The sequence below is a fragment of the Sturnira hondurensis genome, unplaced genomic scaffold (genome assembly GCF_014824575.4).
Source record: "Sturnira hondurensis isolate 20B ecotype Veracruz unplaced genomic scaffold, ASM1482457v3 Scaffold0021143, whole genome shotgun sequence".
Taxonomy (NCBI): Eukaryota; Metazoa; Chordata; class Mammalia; order Chiroptera; family Phyllostomidae; genus Sturnira; species Sturnira hondurensis.
The window spans coordinates 2,236,670-2,250,700 of NW_028093774.1; the positions used below are offsets into that span (position 1 = coordinate 2,236,670).

The following is a 14,031-nucleotide window of genomic DNA, read 5'->3' on the forward strand; positions in this document are numbered from 1 at the left end:
CAGGGGCTCAGTTCTGAGACGAGGTTTCCATGTCCTGGGATGGCAGGACCGGCTTGCTCACCAGCATCTCAGGAAGAGGCTTCTGGTGACATTTCTGAAGTCTCTGATCATTAATGGGGCTATTAATAAAAAGGGCTGCGAACGTGCATTGGAGTTTTACAAAAGGCAACCTGTCAAATTGTAGCAAAATTAAAATGAGCAAGAGGAACTACTTGCTAGTTGATACCCAAGAAAGCAGACAATCCAGATGCATCGGACGGTGACTGTATTTTAACCTATGTTTTCCATTTAAAGTCCTATGATGCACACCTAGCACTGACATGGGAGCCAGCCATGCACAATGGCTCTGTCACTGACTTGACCCCACACCTGTCTTCCTGAGAACACGTGAGCGAACTCTGGCTCCGGAAGTCTGCCGCGAGCCCTGCTGCTGGTCTCCACGCAGTGAGGATCAGATTCAGGGGGAAGAACGGAGTCATTTTTAAATAAAAAAATTCCTTCTGCTCATTGAGGAATATACACCAAAGGACATTTAGAAACCAACCAAAAGTATTAAAAAAGAAAAACGCCATAAGAGGAAAAAAAGCAATAAATGTTAGTATAGCTCTTTCAAATATTTGCACAGATTTTGTCCATTTAGTTGAAAATTATATAGTCTGTTCAGTTTTACATCCTGCTTTTGGCTTCTAATGTAATATGTAACGCCTAAGCATTCTGCCTGTTCTTGCCAGTCACAGACCCTCTAAAGACCACACGGCCTTCGAGCTTCGGGAGCCAAGTTGTCTGGCCACACCCCTGTGCTCGTTTCCCTGCACTGCTTCCTGTCCGACTGTCCCCACTGTGCACCAGGGTGCAGTGACCTTTATTCACCAACTATTTTCTGTATTTGCACACGCAGTAGGTCCGCTCACTTCGTTCCACTAGTGATGTGTCGTGCCCATTCCAACCTCAACACTGAAAAAACTTGACTCTTAGCACGAGCTTCAGAATATCTGCCCCGTGAGCTACTTGGTTCTTTCTCTGCTGTATGGTGACCCCAGTGCATAGGATCTTCCTGTCTGCGCAGAAATCCAACGCGGACAGAGCTAACTCTGCAGGCTAATGCTCTATGGTGAAGACACATGAGAGGGCAACCAGTTCTTAGTATTCACACACACACACACACACACAAGAATGGAAAAGAATAGCAAAGTTTGGGGAGCTTACGTAGAGGCTACATTCATCTCCATCCTAAGACCCAGTATCATTGGGGTAAGAAGAGTTGGATAATTAGCACAATCAGCCACAATAGGCACGGTAGAATACTGTTAAAAAAAAGTCACCTGAGACCCAGGTCCCTCTCTATAAACTAAATCCATGGGCATTTTTAGGGGTGGCTACAGTCTTCCCCTGGCTCAGGAACCCTCGAACTTGAGCTCTGAGTTACAGTCAGAGACTGCAGCTCTCTTCGTTACACTAGGAAAGTCCTATGAAGAAAGATGGAGTTGGTCAAAGCTCAGAGGTCAGGATGGCTTTCTTCCAAAAGCAGAGGGATGACGTGGAGAGGAAAGACAGTGAGCACCCACAGCTCGCCGCCACACTGAGGCAGCGAGGGATGCGGGCAGCTCAAAGCCCCAGCGCTCACCACGCATGTGTTCTGGGAGCTGTGAAGGCCGACTGCCTTCCAAGGTGGCCTGACCCGCTGTGGCAGACAGCACAGGGGCGTGCCCCAAAGCTTTGGACAACCAACCTGGGGGGAGAAAAAAAATCGCTGAATATTTAAAAAAGAGCCTGCTGGGAGTCCAGTCCACTTCAGGGCGGCATGAGGATGGCAAGCCCAGGCATTGCAAAGCGATGGTGATAAGGGGCCTTTGGGAAGCCCAGGGAGGTTTGCCTACAGCCCATCTTGTTTCAACGATCCCCCACCCCACGCAGGGCTGCAGACGGCCGGCTCCCCTGAAAGAGGGGCACCTGCCGGGCCATTGCGGTGCCTTGGGAGGAGCTGCCTCCAGTGCTGGTGACGGACGCCGCCCCCCCTCTGCCCCAGCGTCCCGAGTGCACTGCGCCCAAGCAGAGGAACCACGACCCCTGCATCAGAGGATGCCACCCCTCGCCGGCTCCCCTGCGGTCTTTCTCCGTTTCTTGATGTGACCTTCTGGCTTTTATGCTTCGGCTTGTTTTCACTTATGAAAAGGATGCTGCCAAGAAACAGCTGTAACTCCTCTTAGAAGTTTTATAAAAATTAAGTTTTACTCTTAATCAAGAAAAGATAACTCCTGGATAGCCCTCTTGTATGATTTCCCCCCTAATTTTCTAAAAGTAAAGAAGTTGTAGCCCTAACTAGTGGGTTGGACATTATCCCTTTGCAAAGGGAAGGGTCGCCGGTTCGATTCCCAGTCAAGGCAGGTGCCTGGGTTGCAGGGCCAGGTCTTTGGTTGGGGGTGTGTGAGAGGCACCTGATCAATGTCTTTCTTTCACATGGATGTTTCTCTGCCTCTCTTTCTCCCTCCTTTCCTTTCTCTCTAAAAATAAATGAATAAATAAAATCTTTGAAAAATTAATAAAGAAGCTATAGAAGTCTGAAGTTTTATACGAGCAACTACTTCAAACGTACCCTTTAGGATACAGTAGTCATCAGAATTATTCTGGGAAAGCTGAGTAGGTCAAGAGTACCTAAAATAACCTGGTTTCCATGTAAAATACCCTAGCCGCTTTGTAACTTAGAAGGAGAGAAAGATTGTTTGAAAGGATTATTCAAAACACAGATGGCGCCCCGCAGGTGCATTTCCTGTGGGCAGGGGGGCGGGGTGGGTGGTGGCGACCCCGGAGGGCGGGACACGCGTTCCTGCCCACAGAAACGAGTACAGATGGCCTTGCTGAGAGAGCATGAGCACCTGCAGCAGAGCCCTCTCCTGACCCAGGGGAAATAAGGTGACTGTGACGTCACTGGTGAAATCTAAACACAGTAAGAAAGTTCATGTTAAAGGAACATTTACAAGCCGCAGTCCCAGAATGGTTTAACCAAGACATTTCCATAGCCAAGAGGAATTCAATTCCGCTTTCCAGGGCTGGCCCTTAGGAAAATTCGGGCAAAGGGTGAGCCACACCTTCTGGTTGAAAGCAGACGGCAGGGTACAGACCGAGAGGGGATTTATTTCCGAAATTTCAAAAAGAGGTCACCACAAAGTTACTCAAAACAAAAACACTGCTTTTCCATGTTCTGTGCCCAGACACCACAGGGAAATAAAGAAGTGTCTCCACCTGCCAAACGGCCACCAGGCACAGGACCCTGGCAGGCTGCGCTCTCAAAAGAAAAGGGGGGTTTTGCCCAGAAGGAGCTCCCTAGCTTGTGGGGCCCTGGGGGCGAGTGATAAACTTTAGGGCCCTGAGCTCCTCGGGGATGGGCCTGCCCCCCCCAGGCCCCAGGCCCCGGCTCAGTGTCGCGTGTGGCACGTGATCAGTCACGAGTTTGCTGGGCTGAGACAAGGGACTGTATGAGGTGAGCATGGAGGAGAAAGCTGGAGACAGACTTCCCAGGGGAAGAGCCCCCCCAGGGGCACTCGGGGGGCACTGGGGTTTCTTGTGAACTAACTCCACCCTGGAGACCCTGGGTGAACAATCGCTCTCACTGAGGACAGTGCCTTCCTTGACCCACCAGGCATCTGCCGACCACTACAGCTGCACCCCTCCGGGCTGCACGCCACCAACACCGAGCCAAGAAACACTGTCCCGCCTCGGGGGATGATCCTGACCCTGCTGAGGCTGTTTTACTGCTTTTCTAAGTTTCCCTTCTCCGTCCACATTAAAGAGTGTGGCGCATCGGCCAGAGCAAGGCCCAGCCGCGAGACCGGCCATCCTGCCGCTCCTGGATGAGGCAGGACGCCCGCCCACCTTTGGTAGGCCCTTTCCTGTTCAGCACGGCCTGCTGCTCCTCGGTGATGTTCAGCCGCCGAACCACGTCGGCCAGGGCGGACTTCAGCAGCTGGATGTCATCTTCTTGCATCTGGACCCGCTGCTCCAGGGAGGCGATGCGGTCTGTCACCTCCATGCTGCTTGCTGCGGAAGCGCTGTCATCTGAACCAAGGAAAGGAACAGTCAGTCTTACGTGCCCCCCAGGGAAATCAGCACAGTAAACGCGCCTCAGCGCGGGGCTGCAACAAAATAATTAAAAAGTGAAGACAACGGCCTTTCAGCAGAAATTACGTGGCATCTTCCACTACATGGGACCACAGCGCTTCATTCTCTGCGGCCCCCTCCTCCCCCGTGTCAGCGCTCCTCATTTTTCAAACTGCGGCTTTAACTGCCATTGCGTTCCCCTCTCCCATGGCATCAGGGGGCCTCGGAGGTGGAAGGGATATTAGAACCTGTCGACTTCAACCCCCACACATGGCTGGAGCCACTGTGCAGCCTTGTAGCTTTCATTGCAACAACACCAACACGTGTCAGATAATCACCAGGCCATGCCACCCGCTGGGCAAGTGCTGGCCACTGTGACCAGGCAGTTTGAGTGGCCAGATCTATTCAGTTAGCATAGCCTTATGGCCATGGTAGCATTTTCCTGTAGAGAACCGTTACTTCCCAGTTCCTTCTCAAGGTGTGCCAGGCCCCACGTGACCCTCGCCTCTCCGACCTCATTTCACATCACTCTCCCTTCATGCGCCATGCTGCTGCTATGCCGGCCTCTCCCCCACTGGGGGCTTCGGCATCTGCTGCTGCCTTTGCCTGAAACATCTCCCGACCCGCTCTCTCTGTTCTTCAGGTCCTACTTTCAATGGGAACCCTGCAGAGAAGCCTCCTAACAGCCTTACCTGACGCTGTCACTCTGGGTACATCAACCTTGCTTCTCTCTTCACAGCATCTCTATGACTGCAACCCTCCCAGGTATCTGCTTACTGTCTACGTCTCCCAGCTAGAATGTGAGCCTCCCAGAGTCGCCCTGCTTCCCGGTACAACAGACCCTTAGACACACCCCTGCAGGAGGCAACCAGGAAGCCCGGAGACCCCACGAAACTGCCCGAAGGGTCTACAGAGTGGACACAAGCGGCATGGAGGCTCTGACGGGGCATCCACACCCACTCGCCGGAGGGCAGAGGGACGCCTACGCAAGCAAAGCCCCTTCCACAGTGTCCGGCCAGAGCTACGTGGCGCGCACAGTGGGGCAAGGGCACGTGTGGAAACCCCAGTAGTTGTTTTGCCCTAAGAAAACCAAAAAGTGAAGTCCCAAAACTGTGACCACTGCAGAGCATGGGAAGAGCCCAGGAAGGAGAAAGCCCCGGGGCGGGGCACGCTCTATCTGTTCCTGCAAAGACTCAAGCACGCCCACTGACCACACAAGGTCAGAGCTGAGATCCGAGCTGCAGCCCTGGAAACGGTGCTGGCAGTCCAGCGCAGCGAAGCAAGGTCCCCACTCAGACAAAGGAAACAGCACTCGCCAGGTAAATGGAGAACAGAATGTCCACAACTTAACACTCGATGTCCAGGATGCAATCCAAAATTACCAGGAACATAGTGAGAATCAAGAAACGGAACCCGTTTTCAGGAGAAGGAAAATAACCTGAGTACGAGTCCAAAATGAACAAAACATTGGAACTCACAGAAAGGACTTGAATGGAAGCTTCGTCAAAGAACAAACAGGCGCACGGGGAGATGTTCAATGTCACTGGCCGTCAGGGAAGCGCAAAGTANGCACGCCCACTGACCACACAAGGTCAGAGCTGAGATCTGAGCTGCAGCCCTGGAAACGGTGCTGGCAGTCCAGCGCAGCGAAGCAAGGTCCCGGCTCAGACAAAGGAAACAGCACTCGCCAGGTAAATGGAGAACAGAATGTCCACAACTTAACACTCGATGTCCAGGATGCAATCCAAAATTATCAGGAACATAGTGAGAATCAAGAAACGGAACCCGTTTTCAGGAGAAGGAAAATAACCTGAGTACGAGTCCAAAATGAACAAAACATTGGAACTCACAGAAAGGACTTGAATGGAAGCTTCGTCAAAGAACAAACAGGCGCACGGGGAGATGTTCAATGTCACTGGCCGTCAGGGAAGCGCAAAGTAAACCCACAACAAGCTGTCACTGCACACCTGATGGAACTGTTCCATGCAAAACACCGATGGAAGCAAGCGTGGGGAGAACTCGCGGCACACGAAGCTCTGCTACATTGCTGGTGGGCCCACGAAACGGTACAGCCCTCCCTGGAACACAGTGTCGCAGCCTCTCATCCAGCTAAACATACACGTGCCATGTGACCTAGCAACCCCCAGGTACTGCCTCTGGAGGGAGCAGCACGCACTCCACAGTGGCTCCATTCATACTTGGTGAAGACAGGAAGCAGCTCCCGAGCTCCCGCTGGTGAATGGCCCACCCACCGCACATCCACACAGTGGAGTACTGAGCAGTGACAAACGGGAGCGGTCCACCGCGACACACGATGCTTTGGATGGCTCTCAAAGGCACTACGCTGCGTGAAGGAATCCAGTTTCTGAGGTTGCACCCCGAATGGTTCGTTTATGTGATACTCTCAGGACAAAGCCCCAGCGAGGGAGAACAGACCTGTGGCTGTGGAGGGCGGGGGAGGGGTGCTGCACGCGGGCGCTGCAGACGATTGAAGAAGTGTTTTGCGTCCTGATGGTGGTGGTAGGAACATGCAGCTATACAGTGTTAAAATGCACGGAATTGTCTCAAAATAGGAATCTTGCTGGATGTTAACCTAAAAAATAAAGTAACTTAAAAAGCCCTGGCCAGGTAGCTCAGCTGGTTAGAATGTTGTCCTGACAGGCCAAGGATGCAGGTTTGATCTCCAGTCAGGGCATATACAAGAAGCAACCAATAAGTAAAAAGGTTTAAAAAAAACAAAATAGTATTTTTAAAGATTTTATTTATTTATTTATTTATTATTAGAAGGGAAGGGAGGGAGAAAGAGAGAGAGAGAAACATTGATGTATGAGAGATCACATTAATTGGCTATCTCTCACATGCCCTCAACTGGGGACCTGGCCTGAAACCCAGGCATGTGCCCTGATGGGGAATCGAACTGGTGACTCTTTGGTTTGCAGGCCAGCACTCAGTCCACTGAGCCACACCAGCCACGGCTTAAAAAAAATAACTTTTTGCGAGTCCAAGTGAGATCAGGTCTACCCATTGGCTTTGTCTAGTAGGGGTTATTTTTGCTTGCTGAGATTGGTTGCTGTTGTACCACGAGGTCTCGGCAAAGGGACATCTCAGAGACAACTGAGTACCTGTAGCTCAGTTGAATGGGCTGTCCTGGGGTTCCCTCCCGTGAGTGGGCAGAGGTTCTCTGGGGTTTCTCCACATGTCCTTGCACCTGTGTAGGAAAACGGGCAAGTCCCTCTACATAACATCAGGTCAAGTGCAGGGGGACAGCGCCCTGTCCTCCCTCTGAGGACTTAAACATCTAGATTCTCTGATGTGTGAACAGAAGATGGACGGCAAGTCTGAGACAGCTGCCACAAGGGCGCCTGGCCACTGCACACCTCCCCGGGAAGGCCTCGCCACAGGAAGAGGGCAGGGAGGGTTCTCCTGAGCTGGGAGAGGCCATTCCAGCCACGTCAGTGATGGAGACTTATGGAAGAGACAAATGCTTCAGTCATTGTTAGCATGGCCTCTGGAATCAAGTTACCTGGGTTCAAATCCCTGCCCTACTACTTACTAGGCATGAGGTACAGGGCAAATTATTTTATTGCTACGTGCTTCAGTTTCTCCATTTGTGAAGTAGAGATGACAGTCATCTCATACTGTTGTAATATGAAGAGTTAATACATGTAGAGCACTTAGGGTATTTTTTATGTAGTAAATGCTCTATAAATGTAAGCTATAATTAAGCAATCATCATCACTATATTACTGATAAAAATGACCAAAGTAAATTCAAGTTGAACATTTCCTTGAAAATTCCTGCGCTGTCTAAACATTCATATGAAAAACAGCACCGAGAAATTAATTAGAAATTAGTGCTTGATTAATATGTGTTTCTAAGTCATACAGGAACCTGCCACAGGGAATCAGGCCTTTCTCTGATCTTTGGGGCTGCTGGAGGGGATAGCAGCGTCGGCAGGGTACATGCACTCACCAGGGGTGACCTGCACTCACAGGCCCGGTGGCCAGCCAGGTGGCCGGCAAGCCACTGAGGAGCAATGCCAGCCTCTACTGCGCCACCTTGTGTTTGCGAGTCAATGGCAACAACACCCCAAGTAGGGTGAGGCAGGCCTGCTTTGAGTCCTCCCAGTTTACGGGGTAAAATGCTGTCAGCGTGGTCTCAGATGGCTCCATAGACAGCTGTGCTGAGACTGCACGAATCGGACGTGGTTTTCATTATGTTGCCAAGTTGGTACAGGAAGAAGTCTACAATTTTGCCCTGGCTGGTGTGGCTCTGTGTGTTGGAGTATCATCCTGTAACTGAAAGGTTGTGGGTTCGATACCCAGTCTGGGCACATGCATACAGGAGGCAACCAATCGATGCTTCTCTCTCGCATCAATGTTTCTCTCTTTTCCCCTTCTTCTTGCTCTAAAAGCAATGAAAAAATGTCCCAAGGTGAGGATAAAAAAAATATTAAAATTTTACCAACCCCCCCCCCAAAACAAAACCCTGCCTGCAAATACAAGTGGTCAAAAACAGAAATGCCTGATCTGCTAAGTAAGAAAACCTCCACTGTGAGCTCCAAGGATGTTCTCCCCATGACCTGCCTCCAGTGCTTCCCAAACTCAGCAGCGCCGCTGCATTGACCTGCGACAGCCTGTCTGCTCCCACAGGTGGTCACTGCCAGGGCAGATGGCAGGCTTCTCAGCAGTGCGTGAGCTGTGTGACGTTCTTGACCTTCGTGTGCACAGGAAAGGCCAGTGGGCTTCCCAGGACTTTGCGCTCCAGCCTGGAGGAAAGCTGATCGTTAGCACCACGACGAACAGAACCCAGCACCCGGTTTAACCACCACACAGTATTTCCGAGGTTCTGAAAACTTCCGTCTGAACTGGAATTACCGGCTGGGGCACCTGCCTGTCTCCTTCGGGAGGCGTGGGGACCAACCTTCACACGACAGGTAGAGCACCCCTTTCTCTCAGCATTGGGTAACTATCTCAGAGATCGCCCACATGAACTGGAGCAACGGGCAAGGCACAGATGGGACACAATCGGAGGTGGAACCAAGCCTGCAGGGGCACGAGGCTGGTACTGCAGCTATCTCTGCTGGCCACCCGTTCCAGAAGTGAGTGCGTCCCCTCCACCAGCAGTAGAGCTTCTCGGGGCTGAATTCTGGCCTCGTGGCATCTTCTCAAGGTCCAAATGGGGTTCAGAAAATGAGTCCTTGGAAAGGCTGATAATCAGCATTTCTGTACTGGACAGCCTGGGTCCTGGGGCTTCAGGAAAAGCATTGGCATTGCGTTCAGATCAGGTAGGCTTCAAGTCCTGGGTCTCTCACTACTAGCCACGTGACCCTGACAAATGACTCAACCATGCTAGGAATTGTACCACCTGCTTTCTGAAGTTCTTGTGAGGGTAAGTGTGAAGGCATGTGAAACATCTGACGCAATGATGGCAAACAGAGGCTTGGGACAAATGGTAGCGTAACATTATTATAGTTTGTTGTTACTATTATGGTTTATAATAGCAAAAGACAAGCACTGACCCGCAGCGGAATCATCATGAAGAATAGTCACTAGAGCTGGTTCTGCGGAGCTGGGCGGCGCCTGGCCCCCGAGAGGCCGAGGCTAGAGCAGAAGGTACCACTGCTGCCTCTGCAGCACCTGTGGTCAGATGACAAGTGTGACACTCACCTGAAGAGAGAGCATAGTTCCGTGAAGGCCCCTCACATGGCAGCATGTGACTGTGGGCAAAGGGCAGGCCCAGCACCATGTCCACAGCTCTGTCTCAGACTTGACCTCGTGAGGACCCAGGCGCACGCCAGCTTATCTCTGAATTTAAAGTGATAAGGTGTGGCCTACGTCACCCGTGGGTCCACACACAGGAAGATAAGTTTGAGGCTCTGCCCCTAACCTTGATCTTCATGTGGCTATTTGTGGCCACGACTTTTGATTCATTTTAAGTTGAATTACCATTTTATGGTAAAAAAATGGCACAAAAAGATCTTCTGGTAACTTGAGCATTTTATTCTATTCAAAAGGCTAGGGGTGTTCACCTTCTTCTCTGTTCCTAAGGCGGTCTCATTAACCTTTGATAAAAACAGGCCCTTAATGCTGTGAATCTGGGGATGCAAAGGCGTTGCGGCGCTCTGTCTCAGCGTGACGTCCAAGTCCCCGGGGGCCTGTTAATTTTACCAAGTTCACTTAGAATCTGGCCCTTCACGTGGAGAGGCTCTTATTTCTCCTCTTCGTCATCTGAAACAACACCAGCTGCCCACCATGTGTGGGACGCTGCGCCTCACCGTGTCTCTCTCCAGTCCCCACAATGTCCTCCCATTTCGTAGGTGACATTTTGGCTGGGTTTCCCGTCCACTTCGTCTGAACGCACGCAGCTCGGAAGTGACAGCCGGGGGCGGCTAGAAGCCCTCTGTGCTTGCCTGCATCACGCTGTCTGTCGGATGACAGGCATGGGTTCCAGTGGGACTTTCATGGCACTAAGTAAAACACATGTAGAATTTCTGCTCCATTTTACCCTTACCAAAACATAAGACAAACGCATTTAGAGACAGCGTCCTGCAACAGGGCTGTCGAGTTTTGGAACCAATTGTGTAAGCAGTCAGGCGTGAGACCTGCAGTCAGTAACTTGCAGGTAGGCATTTCTCATTCGAGTTGGCTTTCCATGACACACGTTGTCTACAGAACGCGGTCGTGCTCGGAACCCTCCTGAAACAGAGGGCGGGGCCCAGCAGAGGGGTGCTGAATCCCCTGAGGTGTCGGGGCCGTATTTCCGCCCCCCCCCCCGCATGCGCATGCGCAGCTCTGAGCAACCCCTCCAGGCTCCCGGGCTCCGCTCAGCTTCTCCGCCCCGACCCCTGGTCTTCCTTTGGTCACGTGGATCAGTCGGGAACCCGGCGTCCCGCTCATCCCTGGGCTGGACCTGCCATTTGAGCTCCAGCTCTGAAATTCAGCACTTCACAGAAAACGACAAGTACTGACCCCACCCCGGTCAACCTGACTCAAATGATGCTCAAGAGCTAACGCTCCTACACTTGACAGCGAAGGAATTCTGCAGGAGCCCTTGACTGATAAGAAAAGTTGCCCTTGCCTGTTGGTTGCCTGTTCATGAAAGGATCTTCAGCAGAGCCTCTTGACTCTGGGAAAATACAGTATAAAGGCCTTCTCTGGGCCTTAGGTTGTGAAATCATGGGACCGGAGACCAGGAAAAACCCGTAAGATCACCCTAAGATGCAACGTGGGACTGTTGAATTGAGAAGACATGATGCAGTTTAAAGCTGGCACATTTTTGTTTAATTCAGTAAGATGTTAGTGGGCATCTCCCAGGCCGGACCTAGTGCCAGGTGGTGCGGTGAACACAATGAGCCCCCAACCCAAGGGCACTCAGTCCGGCAGAGGGCAGAACGGCCAACAGACAACCAGGCTGGGGACAGAGGAACCCCGACGGCAGCAACGACCCAGGCCCCAGCCTGCCCAATCACAAGCTTGGCAAAGGGCCCGGCTCTGGAGATGCAATACGAGGACCAGACAAACCTCGATCAAAACACAGGTGGAGGAGAAGGGCAGGATTTCGGGTGAGCTCCTGGGTTTCAATCAATGACTAATGAATGAAGTGAGCAATCATTACAGACAGGGCAGCCTGAAAATTCTCAAGCGGGGCATTTAGGAAATGTGTCAATGACTTTATTTTGAAATACAATAATTTGTAATTATTGTATTCTAATAATTCTAATTATTCTAATTTCATTCTAATTTCTAATTAGAAATTTCTATTATAATTGCCATTTTGCTATTCTAATTTCATTTTGCCTGACAAAGATTTCCCATGAAATTGAGAGTCCTCAAAATCTTTGGAGTGTTTATTTAATACCACAAATCCACACTCACATATATGCATGTCCACACACACACACGTGCATGTCCACACACTCACATAATGCATGCCCACACCCCACACCCCGAACCTCTACCTTTGCAAAAGTGGTCAGGTTTCTTGTTCCCGGCAGAAGCTGGGAGACCTGGGTGCTGTGCGTTGTTAACCCTCTTTTCCCACAACGTTAAAGCGAAGGAGGCCCCGCAGCTGAGCAGGAAAGAAGCCCCCCGCTCAGGGTGAGAGAATCTGCTCCCCAGCGTGGCCTCTGCCCCACGGTTCCGCAGCACCGGGAGACCAAGGCAGGACCGCGCACCCGTCTCCGGGACAGCTGGGGTGACAGAGAGGAAAAAGCCTAGAGCTCGTGACGATGCTCCTCCCTAGCAGGAAGGGCAGGGCTGCCAGGCTCTGACCACGTAAGGGAAGATAACATTATGGAGGTGGGAAAGGGGTGAGCAGGCCGAATGACGGGCGTTAAGGGTTGGACGTGAGAAAGATCTAACGCTGTGTCCAGACTGTGTCTCACAGGAAGACCGGCCACTGCCAGGCTCATTTGTTACATCTCAGAGAGGTAACGACTAGGTCCCTAAACCGACTCATTAACCGTTGTCTGAAAAGGTAGCTTTCATAAAATTTTACTTGCTACATTGTTTCAAGAACTTTAAGTGAAAAGGATAAAATAAAAGCTATTCTTATCTTCATTTTAAAATTACTTTCCATTAGCATAAACATCTTCTATCTAAAGTGCGGTGCGGTTACATCACCCATAACACTGACTGCCTTCTGAACTGAACACTTCCCGTTGGTTTGAGACAATGGTCCTTTGCAGGAAAGCCTGGCCTTTAAGAGTCGGGATGAAAAATCAGAACAGCATGGTTCCAACGTCGGAAATCCACCAGTGGGGCTGATGCCAACGAGCTGGTCTCCGGGATGAGACTGCCTAACACACACGGCGGCCAGCAGCCTGTCTCCGGGACAACACGGTGGACACGCTGGCTTGTGGAAGATGTTAAAACTGGAAAGCAAGGTTGCTTCTCATCAGGCAACTCATCTGCCAGGCTCCTAGCAAAGAGCTGGAGCCGTGGCCTTCTAAGGGTGGAATCTAAAGGCAGGTTTGAGTCCCAGCCTCCCACAACCCACGTCCCCTGTTTTGTGGTTATTGTTGTTATTGGAAAACTTTGTCTTTTTTTATTAACATTGTATAACTAATTCTTAAAAAGTGCCATCCACTTCTGCTTCCAGCCAAGATGGAGTAACAGGTGCCAGATTCGCCATCCTGCCCCAAACAGAGGAACAGAGTAGGCACAAGCAGGGAGGGTGGGGAGGCCCCCCAGCTCCCAGGAAGTGGTGGGGGCAGGGATGGCCCTGAGGTGAGGGGACAGAGCTGGAAGTCCAGCAAAGCCACCAGGACTAGGGTTCACAGGGCAGAGAACGAGAGAGGAGGAGGCTGCACAGATAGAACTTCGGGAATGAGTTTCCACCGAGAACTGACCGGCACTCACGTGTGAGGGATTTCTCCAGGGAAATCAACCAGGAAAGAGCAGAGAGGACAGACCCCAGGGTTTCCATCCCTGCTGGTGGAGGCTGACTTATGTCACCCTCAGGAGCTGGGCGGGAACCCGGAGCACTTAACCCTGGGCGAAACGCTACTCTGGTCCCCAACAGAGCTGTGTCCAAGTAGCAAAACCACATGCCAGCACAAAGCTCAAGTATTTATAGGCATATAAAATATCCAGCTCCCCACAAAGTTAAATTCACAACGTCTGGTATCCAGTAAAAACGACCAGGCAGGAAAACATGACCCATAATCAGGAAGAGAATCAACCAAGCAAAACCAACCCAGGACTGGCACAGATGATAGAATTATCAGACAGGAAAATCATACAGTTATTTTAACTATTGTATGTGTTCAAGCAGCCACAGGAAAGGCCGAATATGTTAGGTAGAGGCATGAAGGTCTATGTGTGTGTGTGTGCGTATGTATGTTCTATAAATATATTCTTATATTATATATATTTGAAAGTCAAATTTCTGGAGATCCACAGTACACTGGATGAGATTAACTGAAAAGACTAG

At 50.9% G+C, this 14,031-nt stretch overlaps 1 protein-coding gene across 4 annotated transcripts in view; it reads right to left on the reverse strand.

The window, feature by feature from the left end:
• The window catches only part of EML1 (EMAP like 1), a 143,147-nt gene that overhangs the window by 51,282 nt on the left and 77,834 nt on the right, over window positions 1-14,031 (reverse strand). For all 4 annotated transcript variants that reach the window (XM_037031193.1, XM_037031194.1, XM_037031195.1 and 1 more), the window contains exon 2: window positions 3,871-4,053. In XM_037031193.1, the coding sequence (XP_036887088.1) occupies window positions 3,871-4,053 (183 nt within the window). The remainder of the gene's footprint in view (window positions 1-3,870; window positions 4,054-14,031) is intronic.